At 41.0% G+C, this 13,465-nt stretch overlaps 2 protein-coding genes across 2 annotated transcripts; both read left to right on the top strand.

The window, feature by feature from the left end:
* Positions 1-5: 5 nt before the first annotated feature.
* Positions 6-5,377, top strand: etfb (electron transfer flavoprotein subunit beta). The gene is made up of 7 exons (XM_085802330.1): positions 6-124; positions 1,426-1,584; positions 2,142-2,300; positions 2,441-2,503; positions 3,151-3,309; positions 3,484-3,697; positions 4,718-5,377. Exons 1-6 carry the CDS (start codon positions 71-73, stop codon positions 3,652-3,654), a joined length of 765 nt encoding a protein of 254 aa, XP_085658456.1. The 5' UTR covers positions 6-70; the 3' UTR covers positions 3,655-3,697; positions 4,718-5,377.
* Positions 5,378-6,606: 1,229 nt separating this feature from the next.
* Positions 6,607-12,027, top strand: vsig10l (V-set and immunoglobulin domain containing 10 like). The gene is made up of 12 exons (XM_085802329.1): positions 6,607-6,830; positions 6,965-7,288; positions 7,907-8,179; positions 8,284-8,550; positions 8,833-9,078; positions 9,185-9,463; positions 10,522-10,614; positions 10,861-11,085; positions 11,191-11,310; positions 11,394-11,431; positions 11,608-11,694; positions 11,786-12,027. Exons 1-12 carry the CDS (start codon positions 6,758-6,760, stop codon positions 11,858-11,860), a joined length of 2,100 nt encoding a protein of 699 aa, XP_085658455.1. The 5' UTR covers positions 6,607-6,757; the 3' UTR covers positions 11,861-12,027.
* Positions 12,028-13,465: the final 1,438 nt, after the last annotated feature.

The following is a 13,465-nucleotide window of genomic DNA, read 5'->3' as shown; positions in this document are numbered from 1 at the left end:
TCCTTGGGTGAAGGTTCATTGCGGTGACTGTGTTACGTCTACTTCGGGAAAGTTAAACGTTTCATCCACAATGTCTGGCCGTGTTCTCGTTGGAGTTAAGCGTGTCATTGACTACGCAGTCAAGGTAACGTGCCTCTTTTGTCTAAACTGTATTATTTCCGGTTGAAAATGGTTTTTTTCCTGCGCTTTCTCATTTGACTTTCTTCGCTCTGCTAGCTGACGTTAGCGTGCTAACGCCAGTTGTCTGTGACACAGGACCTAAACCACCCGTCACACGTCTGACAACCTGTCAACCTGCACATACTCACTCACATGAGGTTGCGTAGGAATAATTGAGTTTACAGGCAGCAACGCCGCAAGGTGTGTCTTCCTTCCTGCTGCAGCTGTTGACAAATTGTGTAACCTAAGTTAATAGACTGAAACATCTGCACACCTCCTTCAGAATCAGACCTTTTTTATGTTAACTTGTGAGAGTGGTGTGCGGTGCAGACTTTTAATTACTTTAGGGTACCTCTTTCACCTTCATGACCCCTGGAGATGAAGCAGGACACCTCCACCATCATGTGTTTGCAGCTGTTTCATGCTACAGCAGGAACACTCCTGCTCCAGCTGCCCTGAGCAGGATCTGTACAGTGTCACTGCTCAGTCCTGACACTGTATCCTCCCCCAGATGATCAAAACATGATGAGGTTTCCTGTTTTTCCGCCATGTCAGATTATCTTGTAAACCAAAATCTAAAGATAATGTACCATTTGTAAAGTTATGTAATTTATTGTGATGTTTTTCCCCCCTAGTCTAATGCTCCATATATCAATTATCAGCATAGATTGACTAATGGAAGAATGAGTCTTTAAATTGTGTTAGTATTTTGTTTATAAAACAGGTGCTACGTTCGGCCAGAAGTTTATGGGCACCCTGTTTAGTTACTTAGTCTGCCCCTGTTTTTCATTGGTTTTGGCAAGATTTGGTGAACAAAGCCAGGCCAAACTGGAACATGAGCTGTAGGCCAGGTCTTATCACTCAATGCCAACACCAAACTTAGTAAACAAACAAAAAACGAATACTAAGTGGGATCTCATCCCCGGCTGCAGCCTAAAACCATGGACACAACAAAACTGTATCACACCTGTAACCAGATTACACTCTGTATACCCTCAAGGAATGTTCTTCTCTATCATTATCTGGTGATAAAGCAACGCATGACAGCTTTTCCAAAAATGAGTGTACACTCTCCCAACTACAGGGCTCTTGTTTAAACATGTATCACACAGTGTCTCACCCCTTTTCACCTCTACAGTCTGTGGTGGATTCTTCTCTGTCATCATGTCTGACAGTTCGCCCTAGAATCCAGGTTGAGTGGTTTGTTAGCTGGCCCAGCGCCCCCCGTAGTGACTCTGTCCTGCTGTCTCTCTCGCTCCTCCACAGATCCGTGTGAAGCCGGACAAGAGTGGCGTGGTGACGGATGGCGTTAAACACTCAATGAACCCCTTCTGTGAGATCGCTGTGGAGGAGGCGGTCAAGCTGAAGGAGAAGAAGCTCATCAAGGAGGTTGTGGCCGTCAGCTGCGGGCCACAGCAAGCACAGGTGGGTGGGAAGGAAGGGGGCCGGACTCTGCAGCCCTGTTATAACCAGTATCCTGGAGAAAGACACTGTGGTGTGGCAGGTTGTATAGTTTTGTAAAGGTGTGTAGTGATTTGAATCTTATATAATTTAGTAGAATGGTGATATGATGAACTATTTACATGTCACAAATACAGAAAAGACACAAATATAAACAACAATTGTGCTTATTAATTCGCCGTTTGCCTGTGTTTGTCTATACTTATGTTATCATCATATACCACAATACTGACACTACACTTGGCATTGGTTTACATCATTTCAACGCACATGCTCAAATTAGTTATTCAATGACATATAACCAGGGTGTCATATTGTAATTTATCAGTGCAAATCTCAGTTGACACAATAATGGAAAAATATACTGATAAAGCAGTTATTGTCGCAGATACTGGTTCTACTGGGGATTTTATACGGTTTGTGTTAAGCCTTTTGGTAATGGCAACAAATTAAGAACTTAGAAGCAGTAGCACCCAATCATTCTTTGTTCATTAACCCATAATCCCCCCCACCTCACTCAGGAGACCATCCGTACCGCCCTTGCCATGGGAGCAGACCGTGGCATTCACGTAGAAGTGACTGGGAAAGACTACGACACCTTGGGACCCCTCCAAGTCTCCAAGATCATGGCAGCTTTGGCTAAGAAGGAGGAAGCACAGCTCGTCATCCTCGGCAAACAGGTGGGGAAAAAAAATCAAGATGAATTTCACTTAACGTCCTCATTTAAAGTCTCATCACACTTCCAGCTCTCACACTCGGGTGAACGCTCACATCTTACACTGCCGTTACCTTCTCTTAAATGACTTGTGTGCTTTCACAGGCCATCGACGATGACTGCAATCAGACTGGTCAGATGACAGCAGCCCTACTGGACTGGCCTCAGGTGAGTTGTAACTTTAATGCAGTCTTTGAATGAATCATGCGGAACAAGACTAAGTTGCTATTTTTTCCTGTTGGCTCTGACAAGTGTCATACTATGTGTGACCTACAGTAGCGCTCATATCAGGCTATGTGCCTGTCCAGACCGCCTTATCAAGGTTAGTGGAGACTAGTTTGAGTCAGTAAAAGCTACAGTGAACCTGCACAGATCAGCAGGTTAAAGGCTATTTGGACCAATAGATAAAGCACTCTGACATGTGATTCACACACAGACTGAAAGGTCTGCAGATGCAAAGATTACAGTTAAAATCCAAACATTTTAACCAGCTCATTTTAAAATTATCACCATTTTATAATTGTTCTCGCATATTATCAGTATTGTTGTTTTTTATTGACAGCACTTTATTTTGAAGACTCATTTGCCCTTGATTGTTCACAGTTCAAATTGTAGTTACATAGGCAAGCCAGCAGATGGGGCACAAGGGCTGCCTCGATCATGACCTCAAGTAAATTCACATCAGATTTGTTCATCTTTACATGACAGGAAGTGTAGAAAAAAAAAAGTTTCCCTGTTTCTCAGCCACATCTTTTTAAAGGTCATTATTATTTGAGCTTTCAGCATAACAAATCTGCTGTATTCTTATTTTTAAGGGCACTTTTGCATCAGAGGTGGCAATGGAAGGAGACAAGGTTAAAGTGGTGAGAGAGATTGACGGTGGCCTGGAAACCATTAAGATCAACACACCAGCGGTGGTGACGGCAGACCTTCGACTCAACACCCCCAGATACGCCACTCTGCCTAACATCATGGTAGGTTGCAAGGACGGAACAGGAAAGGTCGAAAATACATGAAAATCATTCTTGGGTTTTGCATTTGGAGTACGAGTATCCTGCATTCAGAGTATGTCAAGTACAGTTCAGATGTGGTTATGTGTGGCAGAATCTTTACATTACCTCTCTCTCTCTCTGTTTCCTTCCTTTCAGAAAGCCAAGAAGAAGAAGATTGCTAACGTGAAGCCTGCCGACTTGGGAGTGGATCTCACATCACGGTTGGAGGTGTTGAGAGTGGACGAGCCCCCGCAGAGGCAGGCGGGGGTGAAGGTGGAGACGGTTGACGACCTGGTGGGCAAACTGAGGGAGACAGGGCGGATATAGGCGTTAGCAGTGTCAGCAGGGGAGCTCCGAACCGAGCAGCAGGGTGAGTATCACCATGAATGCCAGTGTAGAGTCTGACTTAAAACTAATCCATATCAACTCATATTTCCATTAAGTGCAACAATAACAATATTTCACCATGTCAGCGAGGGCTACAAGTAACAATTGTTGGATATTTGTTTAAAAGTATGGTGTAAAGTCTCAGGGGAAAAAGAAGAAACTGTCCTATACAAATTCTCTTCATCCAATCACCTGGTTCAACACCCATTGACATCCAGTTTGTAATGATTTAAACCTGGAACGGTAAATCCTCAAACGCCAGAAGCAGGAAACAGAGAATGTCTGGTAATTTTGCCAAGAAACTGACTGACAGTAAACTGATTATCAAGATAGTTATGAAGCTCTTATTAAGCTTCTATTAATGCCTGCACAGCGATAACAGGAATGAGAGGGAGAGAGATCAACAAAGTTTTCCAGTCAGACTCAAAATTAGGAGAGCACGGGCCTTTACCTCAAGCCGTGGGTGTTCTCCCATTATCAGAATAGTTGCAGTTTATTTTTTTCGATAAACTATCGATATTGAGCTGTTACAGCTTTAATGTAAGCTGGTGACACTAGATGATTCATTGGCTTTTTATCAATCTTTCAAGTAGGGAGGCGTCATGTAGCTAATAAGTATATATATATATAAATATTTGTAGCATTTGAATATTTTTTGCCTGGGCGAAAGTCCAAGTCTTATTTCCATATCTTCCAGGCAAAGGGCAGTGGAAATACTGTATTCCAAAAATTAATGATTCTTTATACGTGTACCCCTTCATTATGACTCGATACAAGCTTGTGCATGCAAAGTTACCTCTTGTGATGGATGATAGAATTGTTTGCTTGGAATATTAATATCCTTTTTATATCAGCATCTCCTCATGGCAAAAAAAAAAAACTAATTAATTGCCCTGACAAAGACTATTATGTGTTTTGTGGTTACAGAAGCAAAACTAATTAAAGATTTTAATTGCAACTCTTGTCTTGAATTGCATATCTACATTCTGTGCTCTCCTTGCAGGACTCTTTAATGAATAACCGGACTGTATTACATAAGCTCACCCAGAGGACTAGCTCATGTATCGGCCTAATCCCTCTGTTCGAGACGGACTCCTGAGGATAAGCAGGGGAGGGATACTGAGAAACACTGTCCTGCAGCAGACCCAGGCAACTCCAAAAGGATCATCTTGTCTTTTATGTGCATCCTAATTTACACGGATGATTCTTCTGTCATAAGCTATACTGATAACTTCAGTCAAACAGCCTTTATGCATTAATTAAGACCCACAAACGTCCTCTTTCTCTCTCTCTCATACTGCTGTTTGTATTGCACTGTACACTAAAAACCAACGGAGCAATGTATTCACCAACCAAACACATCTGTACATCTGTCTCACATGTTAAGAGGTGCAGTTTTTGTAAATGATTTATGTAAATATGGACCGAAACTTGTTGAGATGGTTGTGTCCTCCCAAGATCAGCATCATGTGTACTGGTACTCTGTATAGTTTGTCATGTAAATTCTCTCTGGGTTTCAGTCCTCTGCCTAGACGGTGTCTCTCAGTATAAATGAGGGGGAAATGACCATGAATCTGAATTTTACCATAAGCGCCTCAGTTCTCAGTCAATTGTACAGAACATTACCACAACAATAAAGAAGCCAGTCTTTTTCATATCTAAACTTGGTGCATGTGTAACTGTTCTTTTGTCATTTCTTTTTTTGTTGTTTTATTTTAACATTTGCCATAGAAATATTAGGTCTGCAAGGAAGAATTCATCACAGCACATACAGTACATTAACTACCCTGTATTGATGCTGCTGCTTTATTGGGGATTGGTCATCATGTCATCTTAATACACATTTTTCCACCACACATATGTTAACACCTAAAGATGGGAAACAAACTGTTGTATTAAACACTAAATATAATCACTCAGTTCTGAAATAATTCCAAATTCAATTCACAAAGTCATGTTTATTTCAGGTAATTTTATTCCAGTGATTCTTTTTTCAAAACCTAATAGGCTGATTCATAATAAAACAGCAGCTCTCTTCGCAGTTTGCTGCATTTATGACATTTAATGGTCTTCTTAAGAAAATTACACCATGAAATAAACTCTTACTGCGAAAAGAAGCAGGTTGCAATTATTCTTTTAATAATGAGCTGAGTATTAAACATTTATTGGGTTATTTCACAACATCATAGTCATATTGTTTATTATCCTATATTATATTTATTTCCAAGTGTTTTATTTATCAAACAGAAACCCAGCGGTACTCTTGGCTCAGTGCTTACAGTTTATAGTTTTAACTAGTAGTAAACTGACTGTCAAACGGGATCAGGGTCTTCCACCTTCTCAGATTACTAAATGTTAGGAGAGTCCTTTGCTAAGGGTACCAGCAGGACAGCCGGGTGAACACAACCTACTACACAACAGTTATCTGATTGTGTTTTAAAGTTAATGTTTTCCTACAATATTCCCTGGAATTTGTAATTTGGTCTTGTTAGGTAAAGCAAAGAGTGGTCAGATGACAAACTTCAGATATTAATTTGGAGGAACACGCGGTGTAACAAACTAAACTCATTTTGCATAGGCTATATGAAGCTTCCAATAACAAAAAGGAGTACCTAATTAACATTCACTGATGTTGAACTGCTACAACTTCTTTACTGGAAATCAACCTTCAAAAATTATTATTATCAGGTCTGTGAAATGATGCGTTGGTTACAGTCACCGACACATCAACCGACCTATTTCAGAAAGATACACAGTGAGATGCTGGCTTCCTACGCAGCAGATATGAGGCTCTGTTGTGTGTAATTAGATGAGGGAGGGGCGTGGCCTCACGTGCACAATCAAGGCTTTGACTCAGCACAGGTGAGCTATTCACGCGCTCTGATGTCTCATGCACACACACACACACACGAACAGTCACTGCTGTCCAAGATACCAAGGACATTTCATACATTAGTGTACGTGCAAAGTTTAACTTGTCTAATCGTGGGATTTTTTTAAATATATATTTGTGAGCTGCTCGGCTTCCTCCGGTTTTACTGAAATGACGTGGTTTGATGAGTTTGGGAGATTAAGAGCTGTTTTTCTTGGTATTTTACTCAGCTTTGCTTTTCAAGGTAAGGAAATTAAAAGTTATCTCCCAGTGTTGCTTCACTGTTTAAATTTAAATGTTTTTGAAATGTGTCATGTTGAAAAACTGAAGAAACTGATAGGCTATCTCCTGTCTCCTGACATGGCTCCATGCTGACAGGTGCACACAGTGAGCTGGTGGTCTCTCCTGCGGGTCCTTCCTTGGTGGATACAATAGCTGGCAGCGATGTGACTCTGAATGTGTCCTTCAGTGGTGCCCCTGACCCAGCCGTTACCTGGCTAATGGGAAATTTACCTGTCGTCACATGGACTATTGGCTCCAGTGCTGACCCTGACATATCCAACAAGGACGTGCTGAAGATTGAGGAAGATGGATCCCTCACCTTTGTAAATGTGCCGCTCAGCTACACCAGTAACTACACAGTTGAAATGACAAAGTCTGGACTGGGTAAAGCTGTGACAAATTTCACCCTGAGAGTATTTGGTGAGTGCCTCGCTGAGCTTTGATGTGCAGGCCTGCTGCTGTCATGGGGCCAGGATTTAGAGGATGTTTAAACCAATTGATTTCATATTAACCTGAACTTTCTAAACCATGGCCTGTATTTATGCACACTTTTTATAAAATGGGAAATCTAGCAACACTGGGATCTTCTATTGTAGATTTTAAAATATGCTGTAACATTTGTTTGAAGAATTTTTGCCAGAACTGTGCAGCCTCTATGGGCTGGATGAAGTTACTGTAAAGGTCAGGCACATTTCGAGAGAAAAGCTTCCAGACCAACTGGTCTTGTTTACAAAAGGAGTTTAGATTAACTTCCCTGAAAAAATATTTAAGTCAAGCCACACAGTTACTACAACATGTGTAGTATCTAATGTTAATTACTGACTAAAAAGAAAAGCATGAATTGCATTTTTGTGTTAGCAGGGTGATGAGGACCTAGGTTCAACCCCTGATTCTAGATAATTATGCTAAACCAAGACCATGGCCATGGAAAGCAAAAACAACTTACTATTGTAATAAGATGGTGCACAGGTATAATAACTTTTCTGATTTAAGTAGTCACCACCTTGTTCCACTGTCCCCTCACTTTCTCGTTAACAGAAGTCATCCAGAATGTGTCACTGAGCATGAAGCCTGATTTGGCCAAAGAGGGAGCCGAGCCATTAACCCTGCAGTATAGCATGTTGCAAGGAGTGGTTGAGCGGCACGCATGGTTCTTCAATGACACAGAGATAAAAAGCAGCTCGCACTACTTGGTGAACAAAAGCAGCCTTGTGATCCGCGAACCAAACCGGAGTGACACAGGACGGTACACGGTGCTGCTGACGAACCCCTTCAGTCGCGTGGAAGCTCACATGAACGTCACTGTGCTGTGTAAGATGAACAACTTTGACTGAAATATGTCTCTGCTGCATCCATCCTTAATGTGTCTGTTTGCATCCTTTCATTCCTTCTCTTCTTCATTCTCTCTGCTACAGATGGACCAGACGAGCCCCTACTCGAGGCCCATCCGCCCCAGCCTTTCTATGTTTCAGGGGACTCTCTGAGCCTCTCCTGCCAGGCTGAGGGAGTCCCACCGCCAATAATTGAGTGGATCTTTGGTGGTCAGAGCTTTTTAGATTCCTCTGACGGAGTCCTAAATTTAACAAACGTCCAGACCAGTCAAGGGGGCGTTTACACGTGCAGTCTGATCAATAAGAAGACCGAAGAACAGCGCCAGAAGAACATGACTTTAAATGTGTATGGTACGCAAAAAGCTAATCTTTTCTGTGTGTATGAGTGGCAGGATTCAGCAATTTGTAAGTGTCCATTTTGGAGTGATTTGACTTAAATTATATATGATTTAAAGAAAATATAGAATTTCATATATTGTATAGTTTGAGTTGTTTCATTGTTTTCAGAAGATACAAAATCCTGTCATCTTTGCACCTAAAAACTTTTAAAAATGCAAGGTTCACAAATGGCATTGTTCATGTATTTTTAAATTTATATAACTAAATAATTCAATCGACTTTCTCTTGGAACAGAGAAGCCGCCGGGCAGCCCGACATGCTCTGTACAGTCGGTGAATGGGAACACTGACCTGCAGTATCATTGTTGGTGGTCAGGGGGAACGCCACTGGCCCAGCTGTCTTTCCCAGCACTAAGCAACACCAGCAATGGAGCAGGGACCTTCAGCCTGACCGTTGCTGCCTCAGACAACTTGAACAGGAAAACTGTCACATGCATGGCGGCCCATCCGGTTGAACCGAATAAATGCAACGTCACTGCACGTAAGTTTGAATAGTATCATTGATTATTTATCATTGGAGGACTTGTAAATTATCAACAATCTGTTGTTCAAAAAACCAAACTCGTACAAATCATTGCCTCCCTCAGGTAGTCCAGTGGAGTTCCTCCCAACTGTGGGAACCACAGTCGACTCTGAGGGCAAAATAGTGGTTGGAATCCACTGTGTCAGTGAAGCCTCACCTGAGGCGGTGGTGTCATGGTCCAAAGGCAGCGAGGCTGTCATCAACGGGACGACTTACCAGATCAGCAGTGACACCACTCAGCTCAAGATTAGTCATTACAATGTCAGCAACTTTCTCCTCCAAAACTACACCTGCTCTTGCCACAACCCACTGGGCTCCCAGAGAAGAGAAGTACAGTTACAAGGTATAGTGTTGCTGCTCTTAGCAGGAGACGAACCAGATACTTACTCAAGCATTTTGTAGCAGACTATTTTAAGGTACTTGTTCAACAGGTGTATTCATTTTGTGTAACTTCTACCCAACTACATGTCGGAGGGGAAATGTTGAATTTCTTATCCAGCCATATTTTAAAATATCAGCCCTCAAACCTCATCAGCAAAATGCACTGAAAGTAGCAACTGTTTGTTCTGTAAAAGAAGACATGAGACTGATTTATACCGTATGATGCAAGGCTGATATAAGGTTATGATATAGGCATTTGTTAAGTGGTTCACATAACTGGACTAAATCAATCTGATGGGTCATGAGATGAATGATGAGGTTGGAAAAAAGTTCTGATGAAATGTGACAATGAATTTAAACACTGACTTTTTTTAGCGGCCACAAGCAGAAAAAGTTGTGAACCAATTTTCAATCTTTTCAAAATATATTGAATTGAAAAGTTTTTTTTTTTTCTAGTACCAGAGTTTTTTCCACCACTGAAAACATAGGTTCATTTAAGGGGAGGTGATTTTATGCTAGAGATTAACCAACTTTTGGTCACTGCATCAACCAGCTAAAACATCACGAAGCTGCTTCTGACTGAATCAGAAGGGAACAAACAGTTCAGTCAGTCAGTCAGTAGAGAGAGAGAGGAATCAACACCTTGGTTGACATTGCAAGTGTGATATGGCTATTTTTCACTTTTGCTCTCACATCTAATATGAAATATTAAAAGATATTCAATGTTGTAGATGATAGGAAAATAAAAGATGTGGTTACTTGTAGTTAAACGGTACAGTATGTTGTATTTCTCGTCTTTAAATTCTGTGAGGACTTTGTTGACTTTAGCTTCTAATTTGAAGTCCTACTAGCATTACAGAGCCAAAAGACACAATGGACCCTGTCATGGAGTTAAGTAATACCTGAGGTTGCTCTTTCGCTTTAGACAAAGCTCCCCAGTCTTGGTTCACCCTTGTCCCCCCTCCTGTCCTCTCTCCATCTCCCTGCTTAGTCACAATCCCTCCCTCTCTCTCTTTCCAGGACCGTCCATCTCACGTTCCAGTTTGTTTCCTAATCAAGATGGAACCATCGTCACGTTGACTTGGGAGGTCCTGCCCACCTCTGTTGTTACAGGTAAAGCAGTAACACGCCAGCAAGTCTGCTCTGCAAGGAACAGCTAGAGGATAGGGGTGTAAATATTATGGAATGTGTTAGCAGCACTTGGTGTGCTGAGTGAAAAATATTTTTAGAGCAAAAGTGCTGTGAAAAGCAAGTGCAAGTTTTTGTTTTGTCTCTGTCTTTGTTTAGATGTACATAAAATACCAGAACAGGCTCAACTTTGTTGCCACTGTATTTATCACTTCTTGTGCTTGTGCAAAGGGTTTGACATCCAAATGAAAGGACCAGATCTCCTGAGTGAGAATCCTAAAAACACCCAAGCTAGAGGCACCTCAAACAAATACCGGACCATACAGCAGAAACCTGGTTCAGCTCGGAGCGCGGACATCTCTTTCCTTGATCCTAACTTGACGTACCGGTTTCGTGTCATCCCCAAAGCTCGTTTCACTGAAGGAGAGCCGACTGAGGCCCACAGGATCGGTCCAGGTTTGGTACATTGTTATAGGTCTTGTGGTTACACTGTGTGTATCACGGGCTGAGGGATGAGACTACAGTCTTTAAACCATTGGTCGCCATCTGTCTTGTCACAAGGTGAAGGGCTGAGTGGTCCAGCCATCGCTGGCATTGCAGCAGGAATCCCCTGCAGCCTTCTTTTCCTGCTGCTGCTGGGCGGCCTCATCTACTTCTGTGTTTACTGGAAAAAGAACAAAAGTAGGTGCAGAACGAATGAACAGAAAACTATTTAAATTTTGAATTTCAATAAGTAATATTTGATTAATCTGTGTGTTTTGTAGGCCGGCAGACAAGATACCCAGTGTCCAGAGCAGTGGAGGTTAGAAACGCTTCACTGACATAATGAATGTTTAGGAATTTATCAGAATAACTTCAACACTGGCAGATTAAATAGTTACAGATGATGGGTGCCATGTGGAGTGTAGAATATATATCATATTCTTAATGTCATCCATCAGCTTTGGTTGTTTCAGCCTCTTTCTTCTCATTCAAAAGGCAATAACAACCCAATCAGATCCGGTTCCTCACCACCTGCTGACAGGAGGCCTGAAGTCTCCCCCTGACTACAACAGACTGCAGCAGGTAATCTGTCTTTAAACCCTTAAGAGCCTTTAAAATTCCTTATTTTCTTTCTTTGTAGTTAAAGAACTGACTTGAGTCTGTTTGCTTTCAGACTCCCTCTGAACGATCAGTGGCTCTCCCCACATTTGTCCCTCCGCCGCCTGTCAGAGTTGCTACAACCGTCTAAACTCCTGTATGTTTTTTTTTTTTCATGTGTGTTTTTACTTTTGTACAGCAGTGTTTTCTTATTTCAGTCTGAGATTTTCTATATTTTTATTGATATTTTAACCAAAGCAAGCACAAATGTCATCAACAATGTAACAATATTTATTGATAATAAATATAAGTTAAAGTCAGGTCTGTGCATTTATTTATAAATCTATTGAATTAAAACGTAAGGCCTTATTTTCAACCCAGTTGCAAGAAATAACATTCTTAACGTGGAGTTTTTCAATGTGCAAGTCTATACACTGTGTGGGTGGATAAAACACCTCACTTTCAAATAGGCATCACACGAAGTGTCAGTTTTTCAGACTTGGATGAATTTGTCACACTGCAGAGAATGTTATTGACAAAAGATATGAAACCAATCTTTCCAAAACAGGGTTATCCATTTGATTGTGTGGAGAGAAAGATTATGATTTATGGTGTTAAATAAATCAGGAAATTAATTGTTTACAAAAGGATCCTCTGCAGAAAAAGACAGCCTGGGCTCAAATATTAAACACACTGCCACATACAGTATTCATTTGATCCAACAATAACCATGGCTTTGAACAAATGCTGATATAATATCAATGAAAGAAGAACACAGGCGTTGTCCAAGGCTCTTCTTACAAACAGATGCTATCAATGCAATATATAATAATATGATCAAAGGAAGCTGTTTTACTCATCCCCCTATTGGGAAACAGTATAGTTCATCAAGAAGATGGAGAGAACATAGGTTCTGGAACTGTTAGAGATTATTATTATAGCAAAACATTTTATTGATTCTTATTTAGGGCTAGTGTCGATACCATTCACTGGGGGCAAAGGTGTTCAATAATGAGGAGGTAGAAGGTGTTTGGATTATAGTCCAGTGATACAGGTGCACAACTCTTGGTAGATTGGACCTATTTTGTTTGGTTTGGTTTTGTATTGTTACTACTACACAGAACTAGACGGTTGTCTCTCTATTTTCTTAATATCAGTTAACATAAAACATGACTTGGCGTGACAGCTTGACAACCTGTCCAGTGTGTACACGTGATGGATGGATGGATAACTTGGTATGACAATCTTAATTTCATGCTGAGATTGTTTGTTTTCATATATATTTTTATATATACCATATTATATACTAATGAATAATCTCAGCATGAAAATGAAGATTGAATACATTCCTGAATATATATGTCATAAGTTATCCATCCATCCATTAACCTGGGACTCCAGAAAAATAGAGAAATAGAGCCATGCAATTATATTTGTGCTTTCCACAGAACAGATCATAACCCTGGGCTTTCCCAGAGGGCCTCTCGTTCTTGTTACTGGAGGTATTCTCTCCTGGAAAAATAATTTCTTGAAAGTGTTTGCAATTTTCAAGCTTTAAGATTTGCTACAGAGATAAAACATTTGTAGGGATGTCAGATGTTTTGTTTTCTCTAGGGGCCTATGCTGTTGTGCCTTCCTTCATAATACTGACTGTGTGTGTGTGTGTGTGTCTTGCCTTTACATCCTCTCATTCTCTCTTATTTGCTTGAGCTTTGATCAGCCTCCTTTCTGTGTTGGTGGGTATCAAGTGCCTCCA

The sequence above is a fragment of the Trachurus japonicus genome, chromosome 16 (genome assembly GCF_045865225.1).
Source record: "Trachurus japonicus isolate A0001 chromosome 16, Traja_1.0".
Taxonomy (NCBI): Eukaryota; Metazoa; Chordata; class Actinopteri; order Carangiformes; family Carangidae; genus Trachurus; species Trachurus japonicus.
Note: the sequence above shows the minus strand (reverse complement) of the source record. Positions and strands in the feature narration are given on the sequence as shown.